This window comes from Pelophylax lessonae (genome assembly GCF_965119305.1).
Source record: "Pelophylax lessonae genome assembly, chromosome: 3".
Lineage (NCBI taxonomy): Eukaryota > Metazoa > Chordata > Amphibia > Anura > Ranidae > Pelophylax > Pelophylax lessonae.
Genome location: NC_138770.1, coordinates 360,354,002 through 360,377,681, shown reverse-complemented (window position 1 = coordinate 360,377,681; position 23,680 = coordinate 360,354,002). Strand labels below are relative to the sequence as shown.

The following is a 23,680-nucleotide window of genomic DNA, read 5'->3' as shown; positions in this document are numbered from 1 at the left end:
GTCGAGGGCAGATCTTAGGTGGAATTTCCTCATCCCTGGTTTCCCATAGAGATTAACCGCTAATTACAGTTGTGTTCTCCTGAGCAGCAGGTTCAGTGGTTACTCAGGCATTGGTAGACTCCGGTGCTGGCGGTTACTTTATTGATAGTATGTTTGCTGCTGCAAATTCCATACCCTTGCAGCCCTGTGTTTCTCCACTAGTCATCAAGGTGATTGATGGCAGGCCCCTGCAACCGGCACAGGTTACCCACGAGACTGTTCGGGTTAACATGGAGATAGGGGCTGTTCACAGCGATCAACCTTTTTTCCAGGTTAGATCGTCTTCACATTACTCTGTTGTTTTGAGGTACCCCTGGCTTCAGGAACACAATCCAACCTTTGATTGGCAGTCGGTCGAGATCCTCTCTTGGTCTCCACAGTGTGGCGCTGTTTGTATCCATGGGCCTATTTAAAAGTAACTCCTCGGATTCAGTGTTGCCTACTGAATCTCATGAGTATCAAGATGTATTTGACAAGATGCACGCTGGTACGCTTATTCCTCATCATCCGTACGATTGTGCCATCGACTTGCAACCTGGTGGCATTCCCCCTTGTGACAGGGTTTATCCTCACTCAGTTGCAGAGAATAAGGCCATGGAGGAGTATGTGGCGGATGTGCTTGCCCGGGGGCACATTTGCAAGTCCACTTCTCCAGCCGGTGATGGTTTTTTCTTCGTAAAGTAGGGGGGTGGGTTGAGACCTTGCATTGATTATAGGGGCCTCAATCGCATCACGGTCAAGAATGCATACCCGATTCCGTTGATTACAGAATTGTTCGACCGCTTCAAGGGAGCAACTGTCTTTACCAAGCTTGACCTAAGGGCCACATATAACCTCATAAGGATCAAGGAGGGCGATGAGTGGAAGACTGTGTTTAATACAAGAACTAGTCATTACAAATATCTAGTGATGCCCTTTGGCTTTTGCAATGCGCCCACTGTCTTCCAGAAGTTCATCAATAATGTCTTTCATGATATGTTGCAGCAATGCATGGTAGTCCGTTTGGACGACATCTTGATTTACTCGGACTACATTGAATCACACTACCTGGATGTCAGACGAGTGCTGCAATAGTTGCGTGAGAATGGGCTTTTCTGTAAGCTTGAGAAATGTGAATTCCACCTGTCTCAGGTTGCCTTCTTAGGCTACATCATTTCTGCTGAAAGGGTTCTCCGAGGACCCTCAGAAGGCTTTGGCTGTTCTACAATGGCCTCTCCCTAGTGGTCTCCGTTCCATTTAGCGTTTCCTTAGGTTTGCCAACTACTATCAGAAAATTATAAGGAGCTTTCCTCTTTGGCTTAACTTATCTCAGGTCTGACTAAGTAGGGCAGCTATCCCTACAATTGGACGCCTGCTGCCCTCCAAGCTTTCAAGGCCATCAAGTCTGCTTTCACTTCGGCTCCCAATCTGTCTCATTCCAATCCTGATTCGCCCTGTGTTCTAGAGGTAGATGCGATTGAGATGGGAGTAGGCGCCCTCCTGTCTCAGCATCGGACACCTGATGGACCCTTACTTCCTTGTGGTTTCTACTCCAAGAAGCTGTCTCCAGCTGAATGCAATTACAAGATTGGAGACAGAGAGCTCTTGGCCTTTATCCTGACTCTCAAGAAGTGGAGACACTTGCTTGAAGGTTCTGTGGTTCCAGTTCTCATTCTCACCAATCATAAGAATCTGACGTATCTCTAGGAGTCCAAGAGGCTCACACCCCGTCAGGCCATATGGGCCTTTTTCTTGTCTCGTTTTAACTATGTGGTCTCCTATTTGCCCAGCTCCAAGAATGTTAAAGTTGATGCCTTGTCTCGCCAATATTCTGAGTTGTCCAGGGAGGACTCCATGCCGACACCGGCTGCCATCCGCACCAACTTAACATCTCCTCTTGGGAAACAGATCTGGCTATGGATTTTATTGTGGAACTTTCCACATCTCAAGGTTACACGATTATCCTCATGGTTGTCGACCGGTTCTCCAAAATGTGCCACTGTGTTCCATTTAAGCAGCTGCCTACTGCTTAGGAGCTTGCCTCGGTGTTTGCCAAGGAGGTTTTCCGCTAACACGGGTTGCCTAAGGAGATTGTCTCGGACCATGGGAGCCAGTTTGTCTCCAGGTTCTGGCATGCCATTTGCTCCCAGTTGGATATTCAACTCTCCTTCTACTCGGCCTACCATCCACAGTCCAATGGTGCAGCTGAATGTTCCAACCAAGCTCTGGAGCAATTTCTCCCTTGCTATATCTCTGACCATCAGGACAATTGGGTTGATCTGCTACCCTGGGCAGAGTTTGCAAGGAAATCGTTTTCTGAAATGTCTCCATTCATGGCCAATTATGGGCTCCAACCCATTGTGTTGCCCGAGTTGTTCTCGCCACAGGATATCCCGGCTGTGGAGGATCGTCTTCGTGCCCTCTGTTCCTCTTGGGTGCAGATTCAAGAATCTCTATGGGTCTCTGCACATCGTCAGAATCTCTAGGCAGACTGGAGATGTTTATCTGCTCCTTTGTACCAGGTCGGCGAGAGGGTGTGGTTGTCGACCTGTAATCTCAACCTCAGGGTGCACACTTTTAAATTGGCACCCCGTTTTGTTGGGCCTTTTCACATCCTCTGTAAGGTGAACCTGGTGGCCTATGCCCTTGATCTTCCTAGAGGCATGCGTATCTCCAATGTCTTTCACGTATCACTTTTGAAGCCACTGGTTTTCAATCGCTATACTTCTTCACTTCCTCGCCCTCATCCCATTCCCGTGGGCAATCATCAGGAGTATGAGGTTAGCAGCATCTTGGATTCTCGTCTGTTCTGAGGTCAGGTTCAATATCTGGTGCACTGGAAGGGTTATGGTCCTGAGGAGCGCACCTGGGTTCCTTCCACTAATGTTCATGCTTCCGCCCTTCTCTGCGCTTTCGATGCTCGCTTTCCTCGGAAACTGTTTTTTGCTCCACGGAGGAGGGGCCGTTGAGGGGAGGGTACTGTCAAGGTCTTACCTGGCCTTCCTGTTGGCAGCCTTCTTGGACACGTGCAGACTGCTGTCTCTTATAAACTCTGTTTGCATCATCAGTTGCCTGCTGCCTGTGCATCACTCAGTGATAAGGTTGCACACCTGACTATATATATCACCTGATAGCTTGCATTCCTTGCCCTTGTGTTTGTGCTCCAAACACTGCTAGCAGGCTGGTCTCCATGTTCCTCCGTGCAAGACCTGGCTTGGCTGACGACTTTCCTGGCTCTCGATCCCGCATCAGCAGACGACCCCGCATCGGCAGACGATCTGGCATTGGCAGACTACACGCTACTGGACTCGAACCCGGGTTGGATGACTACCCGCTTCTAGGCTCGATCCTGGCTTGGATGACCTCCCGCTTCTTGACTGTCTGACCCCGGCTGTTCCTGATTTAGCTCCTCGCTCTTTCTGTGCGTTTATTGTTGTTGCCCTGATAAATTGCTTTATTTTACCTGCATCTCCGTGTGGTCTGGTTTCCTGGCACCCTAACGTGTTCCTCTTACCTTAACTATGGGTACTGTAGCTGTGGCTGGCTCTCACGTCCTATGTGGCTGGCTGGCACTCGCATCCTCGGTGGCTGTCTCCTGTGGGTGGCTGGCTGGCTCCCTGCTGTGGGTGGGTGGCTGGCATGGACAGCGCACCCTGCTGTGGGTGGGTGGCTGGCTGGCACCCTGCTGTGGGTGGGTGGCTGGCTAGCATGGTGCACCCTGCTAAGGGTGGGTAGCTGGCTGGCACCCTGCTGTGGGTGCGTGGCTGGCATGGACGGTGCACCCTGATGTGGGTGTCTGGCTGGCATGGACAGTGCACCCTACTGTGGGTGGGTGGCTGGCTGCCACGGTGCACCCTGCTGTGGGTGGGTGGCTGGCTGGCACAATTGGTGCACCCTGCTGTGGGTGGGTAGCTGGCTAGCACCCTGCTGTGGCTGGCTTGCTTCCTGCTGTGAGTGGGTCACCATGGGTGGCTGGCTGGCACCTTGGCTTTGCTGTGGGTGGGTCACTGACTGTCGGTGGCTGGCTGGCACCCTGACCCTGCTGTGGGTGGGTCACCAACCATGGGTGTCTGGCTGGCACCCTGGTCCTGCTGTGGGTGGGTCACTGACCATGGGTGGCTGGCACCCTGGTCCTGCTGTGGCTGGCATGTCCTCTTCGCTTCCGCCCTTATGGGCCCTCATTGCCAAGGCAAGGGAGAGACTAGGAGGGGAGCGACGGCGGCAGGCCCAGTGCGCGGCGGCCTTCTACAAACCTGGGCTGGCTTCTTCTACCCGGGCCCCTTCCAATTATATCATTACTAGTGCGCGCTAGGGCCCGAATAGGCCAAAAAAAAAGTTTCTGCAGGCTTGCGGCCGCAAGTTTTTTTTTTCTGGCTGGACCCGAGAGAGTTTGAGCAGGTGGCGATGGCAGGCCCCCTTCCTTGACCAGGCCCTCGGACCACGGCCAAACTGCCCAACCGGTCAGTCCACCCCTGATCAGTGATGCAGTAAGCAGAGAGAGGTAGCAATATACACGGATACTGCAATCTTAATTTGGTGATCCATGGAGCTTTGTTCTAGAAGATAAAGAAAAAGGGATTGTATACCAGCGCTATGGAGTTTTTATGTGTACTGAATCAGGCTTAAATGGTGGTGTAAGCTGCCTCCAACCTACCTCTGAGGTAGTAAAATAGAAAAGGTTGCAAAAATGTTGGAACCGGCGCTACCACTTTAAATCGTGCATGTGCAAATAGAAAAGTGCATATAGTGCTAAAAGTGCACGCAATAAGATATAATAAAATAATATAATATAAAGTGCTACGTGCTGTTTATGGGCTGTGCTTAGTGCACCATACTGTAAACATCATATGTTATACATATAAAGTGCCGAGTGCTGATAATGCCAAATACCACGTGTAGTGATTAAGGAATCAGATAAACAAACAAAGTATGGCGTCGGTAGATGACCCACCAAAACACCGCTGCTTACCACACTCCTTCGGCCGATGCCTCGACACTTCTCGGTCACTAAAATAAAGGATAAGCCTCCATTGCGTAGCATATGTTGTATCAAACGAATTAACGTAGCATCCACTCACAGTTAGGGAGTTCACTGTCAGCTTGAGAGGTGTTCGCCGGACCGCTTCCGCGTTCCACCGGCTCAAACCACCGTTCCCGGAAGTGACGTATTGACGTACACAAACCCTGCCCTACGCGTTTCGTCATACGGCGTCATCTGGGCTTACTCAGAAGCTCAGCATTTGTTTGTCACGGTGCATTACAACATATATCTATGTGAACACCATCTATAAATTAAACCTTTATTTTAATACACATCTTTTCAACATATTACTCTTTACTAGGGATGATCGAACTTTTGAAAAGTTTGGTTTGACCAGAACACCCGAATTTCCCAAAAGTTCGGTTCGGATTCCCGACCCCATTAAAATCAATGGGACCCGAACTTCGGGAATCAAAAAACACCATTTTGAAGCCCTAAAACCTAATAAATGCCCCTAAAAAGTTCCTAGGGTTCTGGGTCATGCCCCAGGGACTATGAATCAGGCAAAAATAAGTTCTTAAGAATTGTCGTTTTTGATAGAGAGCCAATTATTGAAAAAATGATTGAAAAAAAAAAAAAAAGAGATTTCTTTGGATTTAGTGTCTGGGGGGAAGGGGGGGGGTCTAAAAAGTGTACCTGTGAAGTTTCAGCTCTGTAGCATGTCCAGAACCAAACCTTCAAAAATGAATTTTTTGCTTAACCGCGCCTTTCTTTTGCTCCTAATAAAGCAGATGTGTGTGACGCCTTTTGCAGTGGACTTAACGCTTACAACAAGAACAGGCGTTAACTTGTCACTGAGGCTTTAAGTCCATTGCAAAAGGCTTTGATACTCTGCGTCACACACATCTGCTTTATTTAGCGACACCTTTGGGTCGCATAGCAGTGTGCGTCTTGCAGGTGATTTTCACATCGCCTCAGTGACAACTATACATAAATTAAAATTCATCACAAAAAAAACAGATTATTTTTCTTAGAATTTCAGTAGCGCAGGGATGGTGTTACCCTCCTTTCATAAAGTGCAAATAAATAAAGTGCATAAATTGCATAAATAATCCAAAACATCCAACTAAGCAAGAACAGAGTCCTTCAAAAGTCTTTGTTTATGTAGTGCCAGAGCTGGTGGTGGTGACATTGTACGGTGGTTCCTATAACTGACACCAATGACCCTGCATTAAAGGCACTGTGTATTGCTCTGGCACTACATAAACAAAGACTTTTGAAGGACTCTGTTCTTGCTTAGTTGGATGTTTTGGATTATTTATGCAATTTATGCACTTTATTTATTTGCACTTTATGAAAGGAGGGTAACACCATCCCTGCGCTACTGAAATTCTAAGAAAAATAATCTTTTTTTTTTTTGTGATGAATTTTAATTTATGTATAGTTGTCACTGAGGCTTTATCAACTGTGCGATGTGAAAATCACCTGCAAGACGCACACTTCTATGCGACCCAAAGTTGTCGCTAAATAAAGCAGATGTGTGTGACGCAGAGTAGCAAAGCCTTTTGCAGTGGACTTAACGCTTACAACAAGAACAGCCGTTAAGTTGTCACTGAGGCTTTGGCAACTCTGCGCGGTGAAATTTGCCTGCAAAACGCACAGTGCTATGCGACCCAAAGTTGTCGCTAAATACAGCAGATGTGTGTATCGCTGAAATGGATTTTGCACAATAGCTGACTAGCAAGCACGTATACCTGCTGTAGATATATCAGCAGTGCAACGTGCTCACTAGATGGAACCCTGACACTTAAAAGTATCCCTACAAAAACTATTATTGAATCTAGCTATAGTGGTATATAGTACCCTAACTACACTGCATATCCCTTTCCTCACACTAAAAGAACAGCTCCATACAGCAGAAGATAATTTCTAACTGACACTGTCCCTTTAAATTTTCTTTTTTTTTTTCTAACTCAAACAGCACAATGGCTGTATTTCTAACTACACTGACAATCTTTCTGTAAGCTGACTGCTCTTCTGCTGATATTGAGCTTTACAAGCAATCGGCTATGCAGCAATGTTGTTTAACACAGCAGGAGAAACACAAATGCTTCCACTCTCTTCCAAAGCCTTTGTATTACAGTGCTAGAGGTTAGGCGGGGCTATGTTATATACTGGGGGGCGTATTCACTCCTGATTGGCCTCTGGTCCCTGTAGTCACTCCAATCACATTCCTAGCAGACTCCTGCCCCCTCATTGGCTTTTACTGATGTTTCTGGGCCAATCACGGCTTTTAAAGCCCACTTCCTGTCCCATTGCATTTTGGGCGGTTCGGGTGACCGAATTCCGAACTTTTACCGCAAAAAGTTTGGAATTCGGCCGAATTTCGAACACCCAATGTACGATCATCCCTACTCTTTACCACCTTTTTGTTGTTCAAGGGACTGTGTACCCTCCCTTTTGTGTGGGATTCCTGCATTTGCCAGGAAATACCTTGTGGTTTCTTGCGTATGACCACACCTCAGGTAGGACAGCATGCATGGGTTTTTCACCACAGTTTTACCTTTACCTTAATCTGTAATTCAAACAAATCACTTTCCAGGTTTTTGTTAGTTTGCCACAGCAGAGTGCACTCCAAATCCAGAGCTGTGGTACAGCTTCAGCTGTGACCCAGTCTCTGCAGTCTCTGGTTGTAGTTAACATATCATATCCTTATTTGTGACCTTTGGGCAATGAGCCACGCTTTTTGGCACTGCTCAATCCTATGTGTACTATACAGTATTAATAACACGCAGAGCTCTAACTGCATTTTAGACTTTCTACAGGAAAGTCTACCTCAGACCTTACCAGGCCTTTATCTCTCAGAGTGCCTAAGGCCCCATTTTTGTAGTAGCAAAGTCCGAATGGCCGCACTCTTTTGAAATCACCTTTATTTAATCCATATATAACAACAATCCATACAGCAATATAGGATAATGAGATACAGCACAGCTAACATGTTTCACATCTTTTCTGGTGCTTAGTTATAGCAAGCATGGGTCAAAATCAGGGATCAGGTAGCAGAGAAGTCCAGAGGCAGGGCCGGTCAATAACAAATAATCCACAGAATTCAAGAAACAAAGGATCAAGGAGTACCCGTAGCTGAAGATCATCCAGAAAAGTCTAAGTGCTGTCACTGACCTTAAATAGAGCATTTGGTGCCAGTTGTGGCTGCAGGTGTGCGCGAACATGCGCCAGTGCGAATGTTCGCGCTCAAGTGCACGTTTGTGCTCATGTGCGCATTTCTATACAAACAAGCACAACCATGTAAAGTATTGGAAACTATGCCCCGTCTTTTCCTCAGCTCCAGGTACATCACTCCTCCATCATGCTATTAACAGGCTTATTCACATCAAAACATAAAAGGGAAGAAACGGCTCCAATAGTGTGGTCAATTAAAAACCATCTCTATTAAAAGTGAAACGTAATTCACAAGCAACATTCAATAAAGGCTCATTGCATACATCATATTCCACCAGATACACAGTAGTGGTTCTGCAACCGCATTTCACCCACTTCCAGCCGTTTCCTGTTCATCACTTCCGGTTCCTGTTCTGATGTCACATCCATTTGCTGCGTAGCCACGCCTGACATGTTTTGTCTTTCTGATTTCATCACAAGAGTCTAACAAAGAAAATAGTAGCCATTTTGTAGTATTGTCTCCTAGTCAGGACTTTTCTTTATAATGGCTCACAGGTTCAGTTTAAGATCCCACTGATCACCAGAAACCAAAATATTTTGAGTTGTTGTACTGTATGTAATATATTGCCAGAATTTTTAACTACAATCATATCATAAAAAAGAATAACATAGAAAAGGAGAGGATATGCTGGTAAAATAAGAGTAGTTCAAGAAAATGAATATACAATAGTAACCATGCATTGATTGTAGCTGTGATGTTCTGAAATCTAGCAGTGGGAGGTTGCCAGTGGGAGACATCCAGCAGAATGGGAGAGAGAGCATGTGCTCCAGGAGCCAGCAGTGAAAATGTGGTGGCAATAGTGAGAAAATCTGGTCTCCTGTGGTCCTGCAAGTATTCAATGACACAGTGTCCTGTTACTGAAGTGCCAGTCATGTTAATGAAGAGCGCTTCCTTGTTGAGTTATATGTTACCTCTTTTAGACTCAACTTACAAAGTTACAGATAGAGAGACTACTTTTTCTTCAGAGAGAGATAGTTGAGGTTTGTGCACCGTCACCTTAAGTTTTTTTGCAATTCGATTAAAAGTGATTTGCAAGCACATGTCATTGCCTTGTGCAACCAGGTTAGGCCACAATACAGGTTACAAAGAAATCTTAAATTTTTTACATTTAAGTTTATGTAACCCAATGCTGAAGATTCAGATTTGAGATAACTCTAGAGTATTAAGGCATGTATAGAGGCCTTTCCTCCCCCTAGGCCTTCTATGGGCTTGTGTTGTGGCCAGTGTTCCCTATTCCACTCTTTTCCACTAATATCGCAGCTATATTTTAAACTATGAGCTGGATTTAGCTAGCAATGGGTATACATTTGCAATATAATCGCTTCAGGCAGGAGTTCTAGATACTTTAATGGCATTAAACCCAAAACCAAAAATGTAAAGAAAAAAACAGCTTTCCAATCCTGAAGTTAGTGGTTTTCCTTTTTTTAAGGCTTTTTTTTTCTTTCTTTTTACTTAGCGATCCAGCCAGTAACACACGTTCTATCTCAAAACAGAACAAAACCAATCAATTTACTGGTTTCCCAAAAGGGTTACAATCCAGGCATGTTGTGAAAAACGAAGGCTCGGTTCACACTGGGGCAACTTGTCAGGCGACCTAGTCTGACATAGAAAAATGTTCCTGCACTACTTGGGGGCGACTTCGGAGTGGCTTGCATTGAATTCTATTAAAGAAGTTATTTGCAAGCCACACTGAAGTCATGCTATACAGGGCGGCTTCAGAGTTGGGTGACTTTGAAGCAGCCACAGTGTGAACCGAGCCTAACTGTCACAATTGCTTTTGCTCTCAACTGAATTGTGAAGCCATCAAATGGCTGGTGTAATAACTGATCACATCTGCAGCACCATGTCAACAGCAGATCAAACAGAAACTAAGATTGCAGCTTCCTTGACTATAAAGTATTGGAGTGTTTAGTTCCGCTTTAAGTTATCTGCATTCTGGATTCAGGAGCAACAGAGAAAGCAGGATTGTCAAAGCTCTAGCAGATTTAGATAGAATTGACCAACAAACGAAAGCCAAACTCCAGCTATCATGTTTTAGGCAGTTACAGAAAACAGTTTTTAGTTACTTTTGGGATTATGTTTTTATATAAATGAATAGAAAATGACCATTGTAAGCACCTTGTCAGTGTTAAATGATTTGGCTCAACCTTCTAATTACCACTTCTGCTGGACAGCTCGGTCTGTTAAAGAAAGCTGACAAATAACAGACTTACTGGCTTTATCACCAGGGAAAAAAATTAGAAAAAGATTTAGCCATCACAGCTAGGAATTGGTAAACTGCAATATAATAAATACTTGTTTTTGAGTTTAATACTGCTTTAAGGCCTAGATTAACATTTGCATATTGTTTTTCTTCAGTCACATGAATTTATCACTTGGCGAAATTATCTTTTTAAAGAATGTCTTCGTGGCACCTTTGTCCCATACTTATGTTCCATTAATAATTGTAATATTTTTTGTAATACTGATCCAATATTCTGCGATCAGTAGGTTTTTTTTTTAAGTATTCACAGTGTGGAATAGTGATCCCTTTACACAAGACATTCTTTTTGTCAAAGGAGGAATAGTAAATGCCTCTGCGTGTCAGCAGCTGGCCTGTCAGACAGAATGAATGCCTGTGCATTTAATATTTGTTTGGTTTTAGTTACACATCTCTTCTCTAACATTCCTTTTTGATGCATTTAAAAGAGACTTCCTAACAAGACCAGTCTTTATAATTCTGCCTTTATACTTTATACACAGCTCACGGCAGGATAAGACATCCCAGAGACACTCACCTAAGCAAATTACAATCGTACATTTTGTTCAGTCTACCAAGTCTTGCTTATTTTTCTTTCACAGTTCTACTGTTCAATGGATGATTGCTTTTCAGTGATGAAACCTATATTACATATCTGGAATGTTAAAACTAGTGGTGTTACAGTATATGTGTTACCTGATCTAACACAAATGCGAAAGGCAAATAGACTGTTCATTTTTCCAATTGCTCTTTGCAAAGTAATTTTTCCTGGAGCTCAGTAAATGAGCTCATTTGCTGACTTCCATTATCCAATCACGTGCAAGAAAAAAAATGCATTTTTTTTTTTTGTTTTGTTTTTTCATTTTCCTTGCATGTAATTTGGTATTCTTTGCAAGGTAAAACCCTGTTACATTCACTAAGTTCTGGGGCAAATTCTCCTGGAAAGTGAACATTTTTGCCTTTAACAAAATAAACCCCATAGGGAGAGTCTCTTCACTGTATGTGCAAAATCTATATTTGTTAAAGACGTATGTATAGTGTCATATCTCCCAACGTTTTGAGATAGGAAAGAGGGACACCTATTAGCAAAAGTATGTAGACAAAGGACACACCCCTGCCACAAACTTTAGTGTTGCGCTAAATAATATCATATAAAACAAAGAAAATATATAAATAATTAAATTAAAAACCACTGTTAGAACCTCCGTTGGGACAAGCGTGTTATAATAGAGGTAACATGTGAATTAATAATACTTGTGATATAATCAAATGCTTCTTTTAAAAAACATAAAGTCCACATCTATGCAAATTTTATGTAAATATATTGTGATGATCCTCCCCACCACCGACATCTGTGTTGTACGGGGTGCTCACTCTTCCTCCTCATTTCGTGAAGTTAAATGAAGACATCCATGTGCCACCACCATGAGTGCTTGCCCCTTATAGTTGGGTTCTCACCTCAAATGATGTGACCTCGCACCTAAGCTCAGTCTAGGACTGCCTTTTTACCTCTCCCCGCCCTGGGGATGAGTATCCAGTTCGCCCCCAATACGTATTGCTAGTCTCCTCACTCCACTTATCCACATTACAGAGTCACATATGAAGAAATAATTCAATAGTGCTTCTATCCTTAAAAGCAGATCTTTAATAAAAACAACAGTGTAGGTACTCACATTATGCTGGTGCTTCCAGCGCACCAGACTAAACATACAAAATATCCTCCAACAGCTGTTTCATTCGTGCCTGCAAGCCATCAGTCCACACTCTGGGAAGCTGGTTCTACCTAGCCACCTGGGGTCCGTTACTGTCTTTGTCCCTCCCCTACGCGTATCGACACAGGGTCACATGTCTTCATCAGGGGGAAAATCTATTGGACAGGATTGATTATCTATCCTGTCCAATAGAATTTATATGATATTATTTAGCACAGCACTAACGTTTGTTTTGTTGTGGCACTATAAACTTCAGAATTAGATGGTGATCAGTGCTTTCAGTTGGCTAGATTGAAGTAGTATTGGTCATAGTAGCTTGCAGGAACCTTTGATATTTGCATTCATTATACAAAAAAACAATAATCAGTTAAACACACAAGTGTTTTTTTTCACCAATACTTTTCCTTAATACTTGCTTTTAAAAAAATTACAAATTTAGAAATTGGATGAAACGTTTTGCACTATAAAACACTTTTTGAAAGATTAGTGTATTTTATATACAACTATATAGATAACACTAAAATTAGGGATAAATGAGGAGGAAAGAGGGACAGAGGGACTTTCAAATCAGAGACAGTCTCTTAAAATCAGGAACAGTTGGGAGCTATGTTTTGTATGCCCTGGAGAGTATTGGCATCACCTTGACTTGCATGAACAGCAATAAAAAAAAAAAATTGTTACCATTTTACCTCTTCTCCACATTATCAAAATGTGCTTTGTCTTTGTTTGTGTCCCCATTGCTGAAATGTTCTATAATTTCCTGTACAGACAGGAAGTGAGGGGAAATCTTCCCAGTATGGGTATAGGAGGCAATAAAAACCTGTTCCTTACCTTCTTTGTTCAAAACAAAATGTATGTTTTGCCCAGTGTTGGGTTTAAGTCACTATATTACAATTGCTTGCAACTTGTGACCATCTGCAAAACCACAATCACAACACCACAAATAACAAAAGAACAGATTGTCTCTGCACCTGAACCCTGAAACTAGGAAGGTCCCAATTAAAGGGGTGGTACTTAAAGTGAGAAGTCCTTCAGCCTCTCCAAACCCCTTCCACTGGCCAATGTACTTTAGCTTTTGGGGCCCAAAATTCCTGCTTTGGAGCGCTCAAGTAAGGGTGGATCCCACAATACAGGTGTAGGTACCCAAATTATATCCCAAGTTGGGAGTAACACAGTCCCTTTAAAAGGTGGGCAGGGGAAGCCAGTAAGCCAGTGGCCTTTCACCACCAAGTAGTCTGTGATTATGACTCCTCCCACTTTCTAGCATTCAGAACCAATGGTGTTGGCGAAGACTTAGGATGCTCTCTGGCAGCTGTAACCTACGTACAGGTGTGGCAGCCCAGTCTCTCATTCTCTGACACTGTGGCGAACAGTACAGCAGGTAGCTCTCCAACATAGCAACTCTTATGTTCCCCAGGAAACTGCCTTGAGCCCAGGCCCCCCCCACCTTTTCCTCCTCTTGCATATCCCTGTACCCCTGTGACTTGTACAGTAGTCCCATCTAATGCTTGACAAGGAAAAAAGTAAAAAAAAAAAACAAAAAAAACCTAACAAGACTTTAGGGGGGGGGGGGGGGAAGAGTAATGTCAATCAATTGCAATAGTGTGAATCAGCAAGAGAGTATTTCTAAAATCTAAAATGCACATTTTATTGATCAATATCATTCAAAATAGAATATGACTGTTGTATTCTATTACCAACAGAATTGTTGCTAATCTTGTTAATTCACAGTATTACTATGGATTGAAATTACTCTGTGTGCCCCTTAAACGCCCTTTGGGGGTTTTTTTTTCTCTTTTTTTTCCCTTTCATTTGGGATGATGGCCTAATTTGTTTTTCAACTACACCCTCTTTTCTATTACATCTAATGCTTGACTTGCTAAGAAACTGTATTCTGGGGATTGCATCCCCCATAATTTTAGGCAGTTCCCAGCAGTCCTATTTCCTCTCAGGCTGCATAGCCAATCAGTGTCTTCTTATGCCCTGGGATGGTGGGTGAGCTCTCCTCCAGTTCTATATGGCTGAAAATAGCCTTAATAAGTATGCTCTCTCTCTCCTGCTCCCCTCCAGTGGTCACTCCTCACTGTACACTGGCTGCCAAAAGGAGGGAGAAATGCTTCAGTGCTGGTGGCTATGTGTGAGAGGCTGCAGCCATAAGGCCCATACACACGATAAGAAAATCTGTAGGGAAAATTCGTCCGACGACGATCTGCCGATTTTCGGATTGTTAGTATGGTGCTTTCGACAGCCAACTCCGACTTTTGGGCTGACAAAATCCTGATGTGCAGGCTATAAAATCTTCCGATTTTCGTCTTATTAGTACAGATTTCGACAGAAAAAAATCGAAAGAGCAAGACTAGGCATGCTCAGAGAGAAAGAACACATACAAAGCAATCCAACACATGACATCACTTCTGAAGTAGAATTCTGTCGTACAGGAAAATTCGTATGAAAATAACCTCTTCACTTTCCACATCAGACTAGCATGCTACAAAAAACGGACGAGAGATTGTTCGATAATCTGATCGTGTATACGGGGCTTAAGTGACAGCCAAGTCTGTGCAGCAGCAGGCAGGAGCATTTAGACTTGGGCTACACAAGGATATTCAAAAGGCATTTAATGCTCACTGTTGGATTTTCATTTATAACCAAGCTGAAGTGAGTAACAATCATTCAGGCCATGGGCTGCTATATGAACACATTCACAGGTCCTAATTTGACAGGAGTGGGGGTGCAGGTGTACGGCTCTGAACATAGTGTACATTCAGGGACACTCACCCACACCTGCACTGCTATCAAATTAGGACCTGTGGCTGTGTTCATACATCTCCTGTGTTCCCATAAACTAACAGGCAGCTCCAGCCACAAGAACAAACCATTTATTCATACGGCCAGAGTTCCTGTGTGAATGAGCCCTGAGGGCTCATTTATATGCGAGGTTGGGGGTCAGTAAAACCCTGAAGTTTTGGCAGTAATTATACCCCAGGTTGCTTGCAGTGATAGTATCATATTCAAGTAAATAGTGCCACTCTGTAAAAGCCCTGCAACCGCATGTGGTTAAGGCGCGCTAGTGCAGGGTTGAAGGGGTTAAAGCAGGCAGTCAGGCGCCAATACAGTGCCCCCTCACGACCTGTCAAATGCTCTCTGAAGAGTGATCAGAATTCAGATTGCTCTTCAGAGAGCAATGCGCTTGTAAATGAGCCCTTATTTATTTGTTAAACAATTGTGTACAATTGTATTTTATTTTATTCTTTTATCTTTTTTTAACAGCTCTGTTCGGGGACTTTGGTGACTCAGCTGCACTGCAGAATGAATGAACAGAAAGCACTCTGTATAGATGCTCCCTGTTCATTCACAAACTGAACACAGGTTACTATACTGCAATTATGAATGAACACATGAGCAGTCTGTACCTATTGCTCACTGTGTTCATTCAGAAAATGAAGGGACACATTTACTGGTCCCCCACTCTCCATCTTGACACCAAGGGGTTGAGTTACTAAAACTTCAGAGTGCAAAATCTGAAGAAGCTTGGCATAGAAACCAATCAGCTTCCAGGTTTTTCAAAGCCCAATTTAACAAGCTAAAGTTAAAAGTTGATTGGCTACCATGCACAGCTGCACCAGATTTTGCACTCTCCAGCTTCAGTAAATCAACCCCCAATTCTCCTGTGCCCCACAGCAGCTAAAAGTTAGAGGGGGGAAGAAAGAGAAGCCAGCAGAGCTGCAGGAAGTGGAGGACACACAGGGGGATCGAAGATGTGGGAAAGAGGGTCAGATTGTGTAGATTGGTCAGATCAGGGTTGATCGAAGTGGTAGAAGGGTGCATAACTGGAACTAATCCCCCAGTGGCTCCCCTTGCAGCAGTTGAACGCTAGCCGGAAAGAGAGGAGAAGCAAGCTGCACTGCAGAAGGAGTCACAGGGGGATCAGTTTTAAGTATTTTCTCCGCCACTTCCATCACCTTCTCCTGCTTGTCAGTTGCCTGGGCTCACCTGCTGAACTGATGAGGCCCAGGGCTTGTACAGGATTCACAATTCAAGCCGCTCTTTAGCAAAGTTTCTGAATGCAGGGGTTGGTAATACAGTGCTGTAGTTTTGTCCATGCCAGCCTGTCCCCTTGTGTTAACATTGAATACTACAGACTTTTGGATCCTAAGAAGACTCCAGGTGTAGATAGTCAATAGAAAATATCCACATCACACAGTTGGTGAACTGAACACTCGAAGAAAGGAGAAGACTTGGGATCTGAATGTCATGTCATCGTGGATATAGGTGATTAAAGGAGAATTTAGGTAGTTTTTTTTTGTTTTGTTTTACACCAGCAATTAGAGGGGAGCTGAGGGAGCCAAGAATTTGCCTTTTATCAAGTTTAGTTGTATCAAGTAGAGTCAAAGCTCCTGATCTGCATACTTCTTATGGCTCAGTAAATGTAAACATCTTCAATGCATTGAACCCACATGAGGTTAGCAATGTGCCCAAGTAGTTCCTTCAGTACAGGATTCTGTCTTCTAATTTAGATTATAGAAAATGCAGCAGCAAAAGTAAAACCATCAGTTTGTAAACAGAAGTTAGACAACAAAGTGTGAGAGAGGGGGGGCGGTTTGGGAGGGGAGGGAAGACAGAGCAGAGAACTGCGGTTTTACCACCAGTGACTCAACAGAAAAAGGTGTGGTGGGTGGAAATACATTATAGTGGACTATACCTTTAAAAATATTCTTGTTTTGTGGCTGTTAATGCATGTAAAGGAAATATATGTAATCTGTATTTGTAAAAATGTGTGAAGTGCATGGCATTTAGTTGTTTCTGGTCACTGAACGTTAATTGTAATCTGCATTCTGCAGCCAGAATTCCATGCTGATTGTCCTCAAGAAACCTGAACCACTATCATAACTTGGCTTCTCATGTAATAGCTCTGGCTCTGCTACAGACTTACAAGATGAAGAACTGTTTATAATAGCCAAACGTTGTGATTTATTAATGTGCTTGGCAAAGGGTTCATTAACTGGCAGATGAGCTGAAATGGCAAAGAATGGTTTGTAATCTTAAGCAGGTGTTCTCGAAAGAATTGCCTTGTTGTGGCTTCTTGGTGACAGTTTATAATACCAGGACCAAGTATAGAAAATTGTTTTGGTGTATATCACCAATGTGTCTCCCTTTCGTATCGGGTATGTTTGTAGATACATGAGAAGACATTTGAGAAAGTGTATGTACAACGATCATCTATTACATCACATACTATTTTTCAGGTCATCTTTTAATCATTTTTTATCATGCAGGTATATTTTGCTGATGGGACTGCAAGATCGGAATGAAAAGCTGTTTTACAAAGTTTTGACGTCTGATGTTGAGAGATTCATGCCTATCGTTTATACTCCCACTGTGGGCTTGGCTTGTCAACAGTATGGCTTAGCATTCCGAAGACCAAGGTATTGTGAACTAACATTTAAGTAATTACTTTGTAAAATATACAGTTAAAGTGGTGTGACCCACAAAAATGTTTAGCTTTTGAGTGATGGCTATTGTTAATAAAAACGTCACTAAAACCACATCATAAAAAAAAAAAAAAAAAACTAATAATAAATGGTGTATTACATGCTGCTCATAATTACTCAGTCACTATGGGATTTGTTTTTTGTATTCTGCAAAAACCCCTATCTCCACCTTTTCTTCATGTCCCCAGTGCACAGCTGTGGTGGCAACTCTGCACATGCTCAGTTTTCAGTAAGTCTATATGCTGAGCATTTCCTCCCTATCACATCTGAGCAGCCCTTGTGACTATAGTCACACATGTCGACGTATATACAGTCTTAAATGCCAGCCCACTCCTTCCCTCCTCCTTCATGGCTACTAACTAGCTAAAAAGGATGGGGGTGGGATAGTACATCTTGATTAATGGAGACTTCACCTCCCTGTTATTCTAAGACACAGGCTTGAGGGGCCAGTATGTGACTGGCAGAAATCTGCCCCCACACCATGTTATTGTTAAAAAATAATAAAGATTTGATATCAAATATATATTTGTATTGATGATTTAAACCAGTTTATTAGGGTGGCTTACCCCCCTAAGGAGCCGCAAGTAGCTGGGATCCATCCACCCTGCACAGCCAGGCACACTGAATCTTCACAGGCACACTAGAGTCAGAGAACAGTCTTTGTTGTTTTTGTTTTATTGAGGGGTCAATAACATGGATAGGGATGGGAAATTATGGGATACCCACTTGACTTCAGAACAAACTTCAGAGACAACTCTTCCTAGATACAGTCTTTATATACATCTCTATATACAGCTCCTCTTCTTCCTTCAGCACTCACTTGCTTATGGAACCCAGCTGGAACACAGGGAATTATCCAGCAGCCACTTAGTCAGATGAGGCAATAGCCCATTACAGTCAGGAACCTGAGGCTCTTTGGTTGTGTAGTGAAAGTTCAGCGTCCAGCTTTCATTACTTTTGCAGCCACTGATCCCAGCCCCACCTCTTCAGGCACTGCCAACCCACCTGGCTGCAGCTGTCCCTTTCAGTAGCCCTCCAGGCTATCTTCTCCCTGCAGTCCTTCAGACTTATACTCACCAGCCCACCAGGAGAACTCCTAGTAGTTTTGACCTGCTCCTGCTCTCCTCTCCTTCCTCCTGTGCCTCCAGGAAGGGTTTCCTCCGTGTGTTTTGGCAGATTCTTCCAGCACCTTATCCCCAGGTCCAAAGTCCCCCCCCCCCCCAGACTAGGGGGCACCCTCAAGTGCCACCGACAGCCTCCTCCACACTCCATCTCCATCTTCTACATGTCTGTTTATAATGTGAACTGCCCTCTTCCAGACCCTTTTTGCTTGGGATTGGTCGAGGAGATCATAAATATGCATGTCAGCCCCTCCTTACTCCCTCCCTCCAGCTCTAGAGGTTTCTACCAACTTCCAGACCAGGGAGAAGTATCACAGGGAGCTGCTAGATGAGTCAACCCTGACCCATATTCACAACCCAGGCCTGGCTCTCAGCCAAACCAAAATGTTCCTACACTAACAGCTACTTCTAGCACACAATACTTAGATAATTTATTTTTACTCTGTATTCCAAAGGCTGTTTTTTTTTTTCTTTATTTTAAACATGCAAGCAGCAGCAGAGAACTAGAAGTTCCTCCTTCTTATGTTTCCCTGCAGACAGTCTGTGAAAGAGCTGGGTCATTTGACAGCTGTTTATTGACTAGGAAAAAGGTACTTAGATGTGTTTTTTTTTTTTTTTTTAATTAAAATAATTATAGTGCCAATATCCATATTCAGAAAGAGAAGGAATAATGTAAATTAAACAGTGTGTGTTTAGTATCGCTTTAAGAATAAATGTGACTTAAAATGTATAAAAGTTTATTATAAGCTATACTGTAATCTGCTTCTGTAGTATTTTTTTTTTTTTGGGAGGAGGGGGTAAGTTAGTCGTGTGCGGCATGCAAACATAGACAATTATCCCTGATTCAGCATTTTATAGAAGGCTTCACTACACATGTTTGCAGTTAAACATGAAAAGTGCTCATGATTTACCATTAGCACACTGTTAGGGCTCTTTTGCTTTGGTGGAAGTGCCTAATGCCCTCTGAAAAATGGCTAGCAGTTGTTCGGGAGGTGATCCTGCCACCTCCTGAATGTCTGCTTTTTTTTTTCTTTCCTTTTTTTAATCCTAAATTGATTTTGTATTAAAACATCCACAACAACCGCGAGCCAAGTATTTTTCTTGCGGTTGCAGCACACTCCTTTTTACCTTAATGGGCAAATTTGACAGGTGGTACCACCTGTCAAACTTTGCAGACTGTGTTAAAATTGCCATGGCTGCAAAGCAGATTTACCATGGGGTGGTAAAACTGTGTCTCAGTCACATGTTTTTACTGTCTCCCAGTTGCCCATGCAAAAGGGCCCTTAGGTTCTAAGATAACATTTCTTTAGCATATGGTGACTCCTTGCCATGTAGGATCACCAAAGTGTACAGTATATCTGCTTTTACAGCAAAAAAAAAAAAAAAAAAAAGACTTTTCAACATCACAAAGTTAATAAGCAACCGGTTGCTGCATAATTTCCACAATTTTTCTGCAATTTGGTGTCAGAAGTGGCACTTTTGCCAGATGTTCCTTAGTTTCAGCTCCTGCCATCAAGCACTTCAGCGTTGAAAAAAAAGTTATTTTCTTGTTTTTCCTATAAACCCTCATATCTTTCCCAGAAAGGAGTCTTAATTTTATTACTTGTTTATTCAAACCTAGAACAGGCCATGTCAGGGAAGTAAGAGGTTACCTGTAATCCAGTGGGACTAGATATGTGAGCTACACACAGAAAGATACCACTGTTTAAAGTGAGAACAATACAATTTATTAGGGAACATACAACATACAGTATATGACACTTATAGCAAACCAATATCCAAACAGTATAAAGCCGCTCGTACATTAATCATTTTTTTTTCATTGAACCAGTGAGCTGAACGAAAATAAAATGATCCAATTCCCCCATCCACACATTCGACGTGGATGAGGTAATCACTCGTGCTGCGCTATTGTGTTCTCTCTCCGCCGTTGGAATACATTGATCAGTGCTGCCAGCTTTAGCCAGAAACACTGATCGTTTGGGAAATACCCGACAAGCTGATTGTACACATGTTGATAAGTAGATAGACTTGTGTACAACCAGCCTGCCTATATGTGGATCAAAAGTTGGCTACTTCCTGCTGAACTGACCAAATTTAGGTCTATGTATTGCCTCCCTAACATGCTCGCAAGTGAACCAAGTGACTAACTAAAAGCTAACTATGTAGGACAACAGGCAAGGGGAAGTGGGACAAAGTGAGATCAGGATTGAGGAGCAGGGTGGCAAATGGGACTGCAGATCAGAGTAGATCAGCACAGGTGCAAGGAATGTGAGTAATATGGGAATGAGAAAAGGCACATGCAGCAAGGTGGAACTAAATAGACTTTCAGCAGCTAGCCACCGCTCACCACTGGTAGACACCTGTTGGTGGTCTTGTATCATGGAGAACACTATCCAGCAATAACATTTGGACCTTTTGTTCTTGATTCGCCATGTAGGAATCAGTTCCTTAGGTACCATTTGCCATGTTTCCAAGCACCCCAAGGGGTAGCTACTGTATACTCAAGGTTGAGAGCCACTGTAATATGTGAACTGAATTGCTGCTAGCCTGCCACACAAAATTCCAATTTGGAAAATGCCAACTTTTTCTTATGGCTAAAACTGGATTCTAAAATCTTGATAAATTAGAAAGTTAGTAAACAATACTGCTCTACTGCAGAACTTTATTAACATTTATAGACATAGGTACATATTTATAAAATTGACAATTAACCAGTCCACCCACCTTAAATTACAGGACTTATATAAGTTTATAGCAGCAAACTAAATTTGTATGCAGGATAAAGAAAGTACACTAGGTAAGATTATGATGTGGTATTGAGCAAATCGGGTCTCCATAGGTATCAATAGTAAACTTGAAAATCCGAAAAGTCAGAAAATCAGAAAGTCAGAAAAGTAGTGAATGTTTTTAAAGCAAACAGTGCCAGATTACTGTGTTTTTAGTACAGGTATCCTATGTTGGTCCACTCTCCTACTTACTTTAAGCACCAAGGGTCCATTTACATCTGTACCTTTGAATAGGCTACCTAATTCATCATGATACGTAAAAAAGGTGCATGCCCCATTTTTTAGCAAGCCGCAACAAAAAAATGGGAGTGTATTGCCCTGCATTGTGGTGTGTTGCAAAGCAGATGTGCTGAGAAGGTGTGTTAAGGTGCCATTCAAAAGGAATGGCAAGGCAGCTTACAAACAGGCATAATGTAGGCTGCTACCATGCTGCTAATTTTGTCCCTTCTCCTTCAAGATCTTTGCTGTTCACCTTGCTGGATACACAGCCTCCCCTTCAAATGTCTTCAAAATGTACCCTTCAAATGGATGCCTTTTCTTTAGAAAAGGCATCCATTGTTGTAGTAAAAAGGTACGTGGCTTTTCAATTGTACTGAATAGAGATTACAGAGCAATGGATGCCTTATCTAAAGAAATAAAGAGTGGGGATCCTTGTTCCATAACCCTGTCATTAAGCTGGTTTTCTGTTATTCCATCGTCAATAGTTCTGACAGGTTACTTTACATCTACAATGAAAAGTTCTTTATCTGTATATGTGCTTTAAATTGCTACAAATTCAATTGTTTATAATAAAAAAATTCTAACGAACAAATTACAATGAAGTTTATTACATTTAAAGCGGTAATAAAGTTTTAAAAAAAAAACTCCCGTCTGCAAGGTAATGACATAATGTGCTGGTATGCATCAAATACTTGCACATTATGAGAGACTTGCCTTAAAAAAAAGCCTTCTGACTGCGCACTTTCACTGCTGACAGGACATTTTATCATCACCCGGTCTTTCTTCCATGTTCATAGGCTCCAGCCATTTCAATGGCCAAGCCACGATGATGACTGTAGATAGCATTGAAGCCTATCTTGCACTTTTTTGAGACGATTGCCACTACAGAAAGGTTCAAAATACATAGGACAGTCGGCGTTCATATAGCATATGGTAAAGACAGGTAACATGTGCATGATTCCATGCCCCAGTAGTAATTTTAAAAAAAGCCGAAGGCCTAGCAACCTTAACACTAAGGAAAACATAAGGAAGGGGGACAAGTGGGACTTTATATGAAGTGCATATTGGTTGGGGTGTTACCCCCTTCCCCCATTTGTCATTCATGACTAGGGATGGAGGCACCTCAGCTTTGACTAGGTGTTGCCTCATATAAAGTCCCAAACTTTCTCCTTTGTTACTACAGAAAGGTTGTCTTAAGACAAACTGCGTTGGATGTATTGGTCCCTTTTCTGATAGCAGATCCCCAGTAGGCATACTTTGACTTGACCCCAGAACCAGCACGAGACTATAAGCTTTTGGCCAGGCTGGGAGTGACTCTTGCTAAACAGGCGAGCATCATGCTGTGCCAAGGATAAACCTCCCCGTGCACAGCTGTATGCACTATTGCACCTGCTCCTAGACTGGCTTCAATCTCAAAACTGACCCCTACTATGATTGTGAAGTCTTTCGAAAGAGCTGTACTTCCTAAAGAACTCTGCAAGTGTTGTTACCCTGCTCCAATCTGATGGGTTAAGAAGAAAGCTGACACTTGGAGAACAAGTGGGTGTCATCTGTGTGTACCATGATGTAAAAGACTATCCCATGCCCCATGTAACTCTGTCAACCCCAGTAGAAACTGCTGCACTAAAAGATGGAGTGATGCCAGGGTTGCCGCATGACTTGTTGGTTGGGTGAGACTGTCCCTTATTCTGATATTTTTATAAACAAAAGTTGAAAGGTCCAGACGCCTCCCCCTAAATGGGGGAACCCAATGATGAAGTAAATAATGCATGTCAGCAGAAATGTCACCCAGGAGAGGCAAACCTGGATTACCTTGTCGCATTTGCAGGTTTAGAAACAGAGGCCCCCTTCTCTGAGCCAGACCTGTC

The 23,680-nt window shown here is 43.0% G+C and overlaps 1 protein-coding gene across 1 annotated transcript in view; it reads left to right on the top strand.

The window, feature by feature from the left end:
- ME1 (malic enzyme 1) overlaps window positions 1–23,680 on the top strand; it is a 399,810-nt gene that overhangs the window by 72,398 nt on the left and 303,732 nt on the right. Inside the window, exon 3 of the mRNA XM_082250089.1 lies at window positions 17,468–17,617. Coding sequence (XP_082106215.1) covers window positions 17,468–17,617 — 150 coding nt within the window. The remainder of the gene's footprint in view (window positions 1–17,467; window positions 17,618–23,680) is intronic.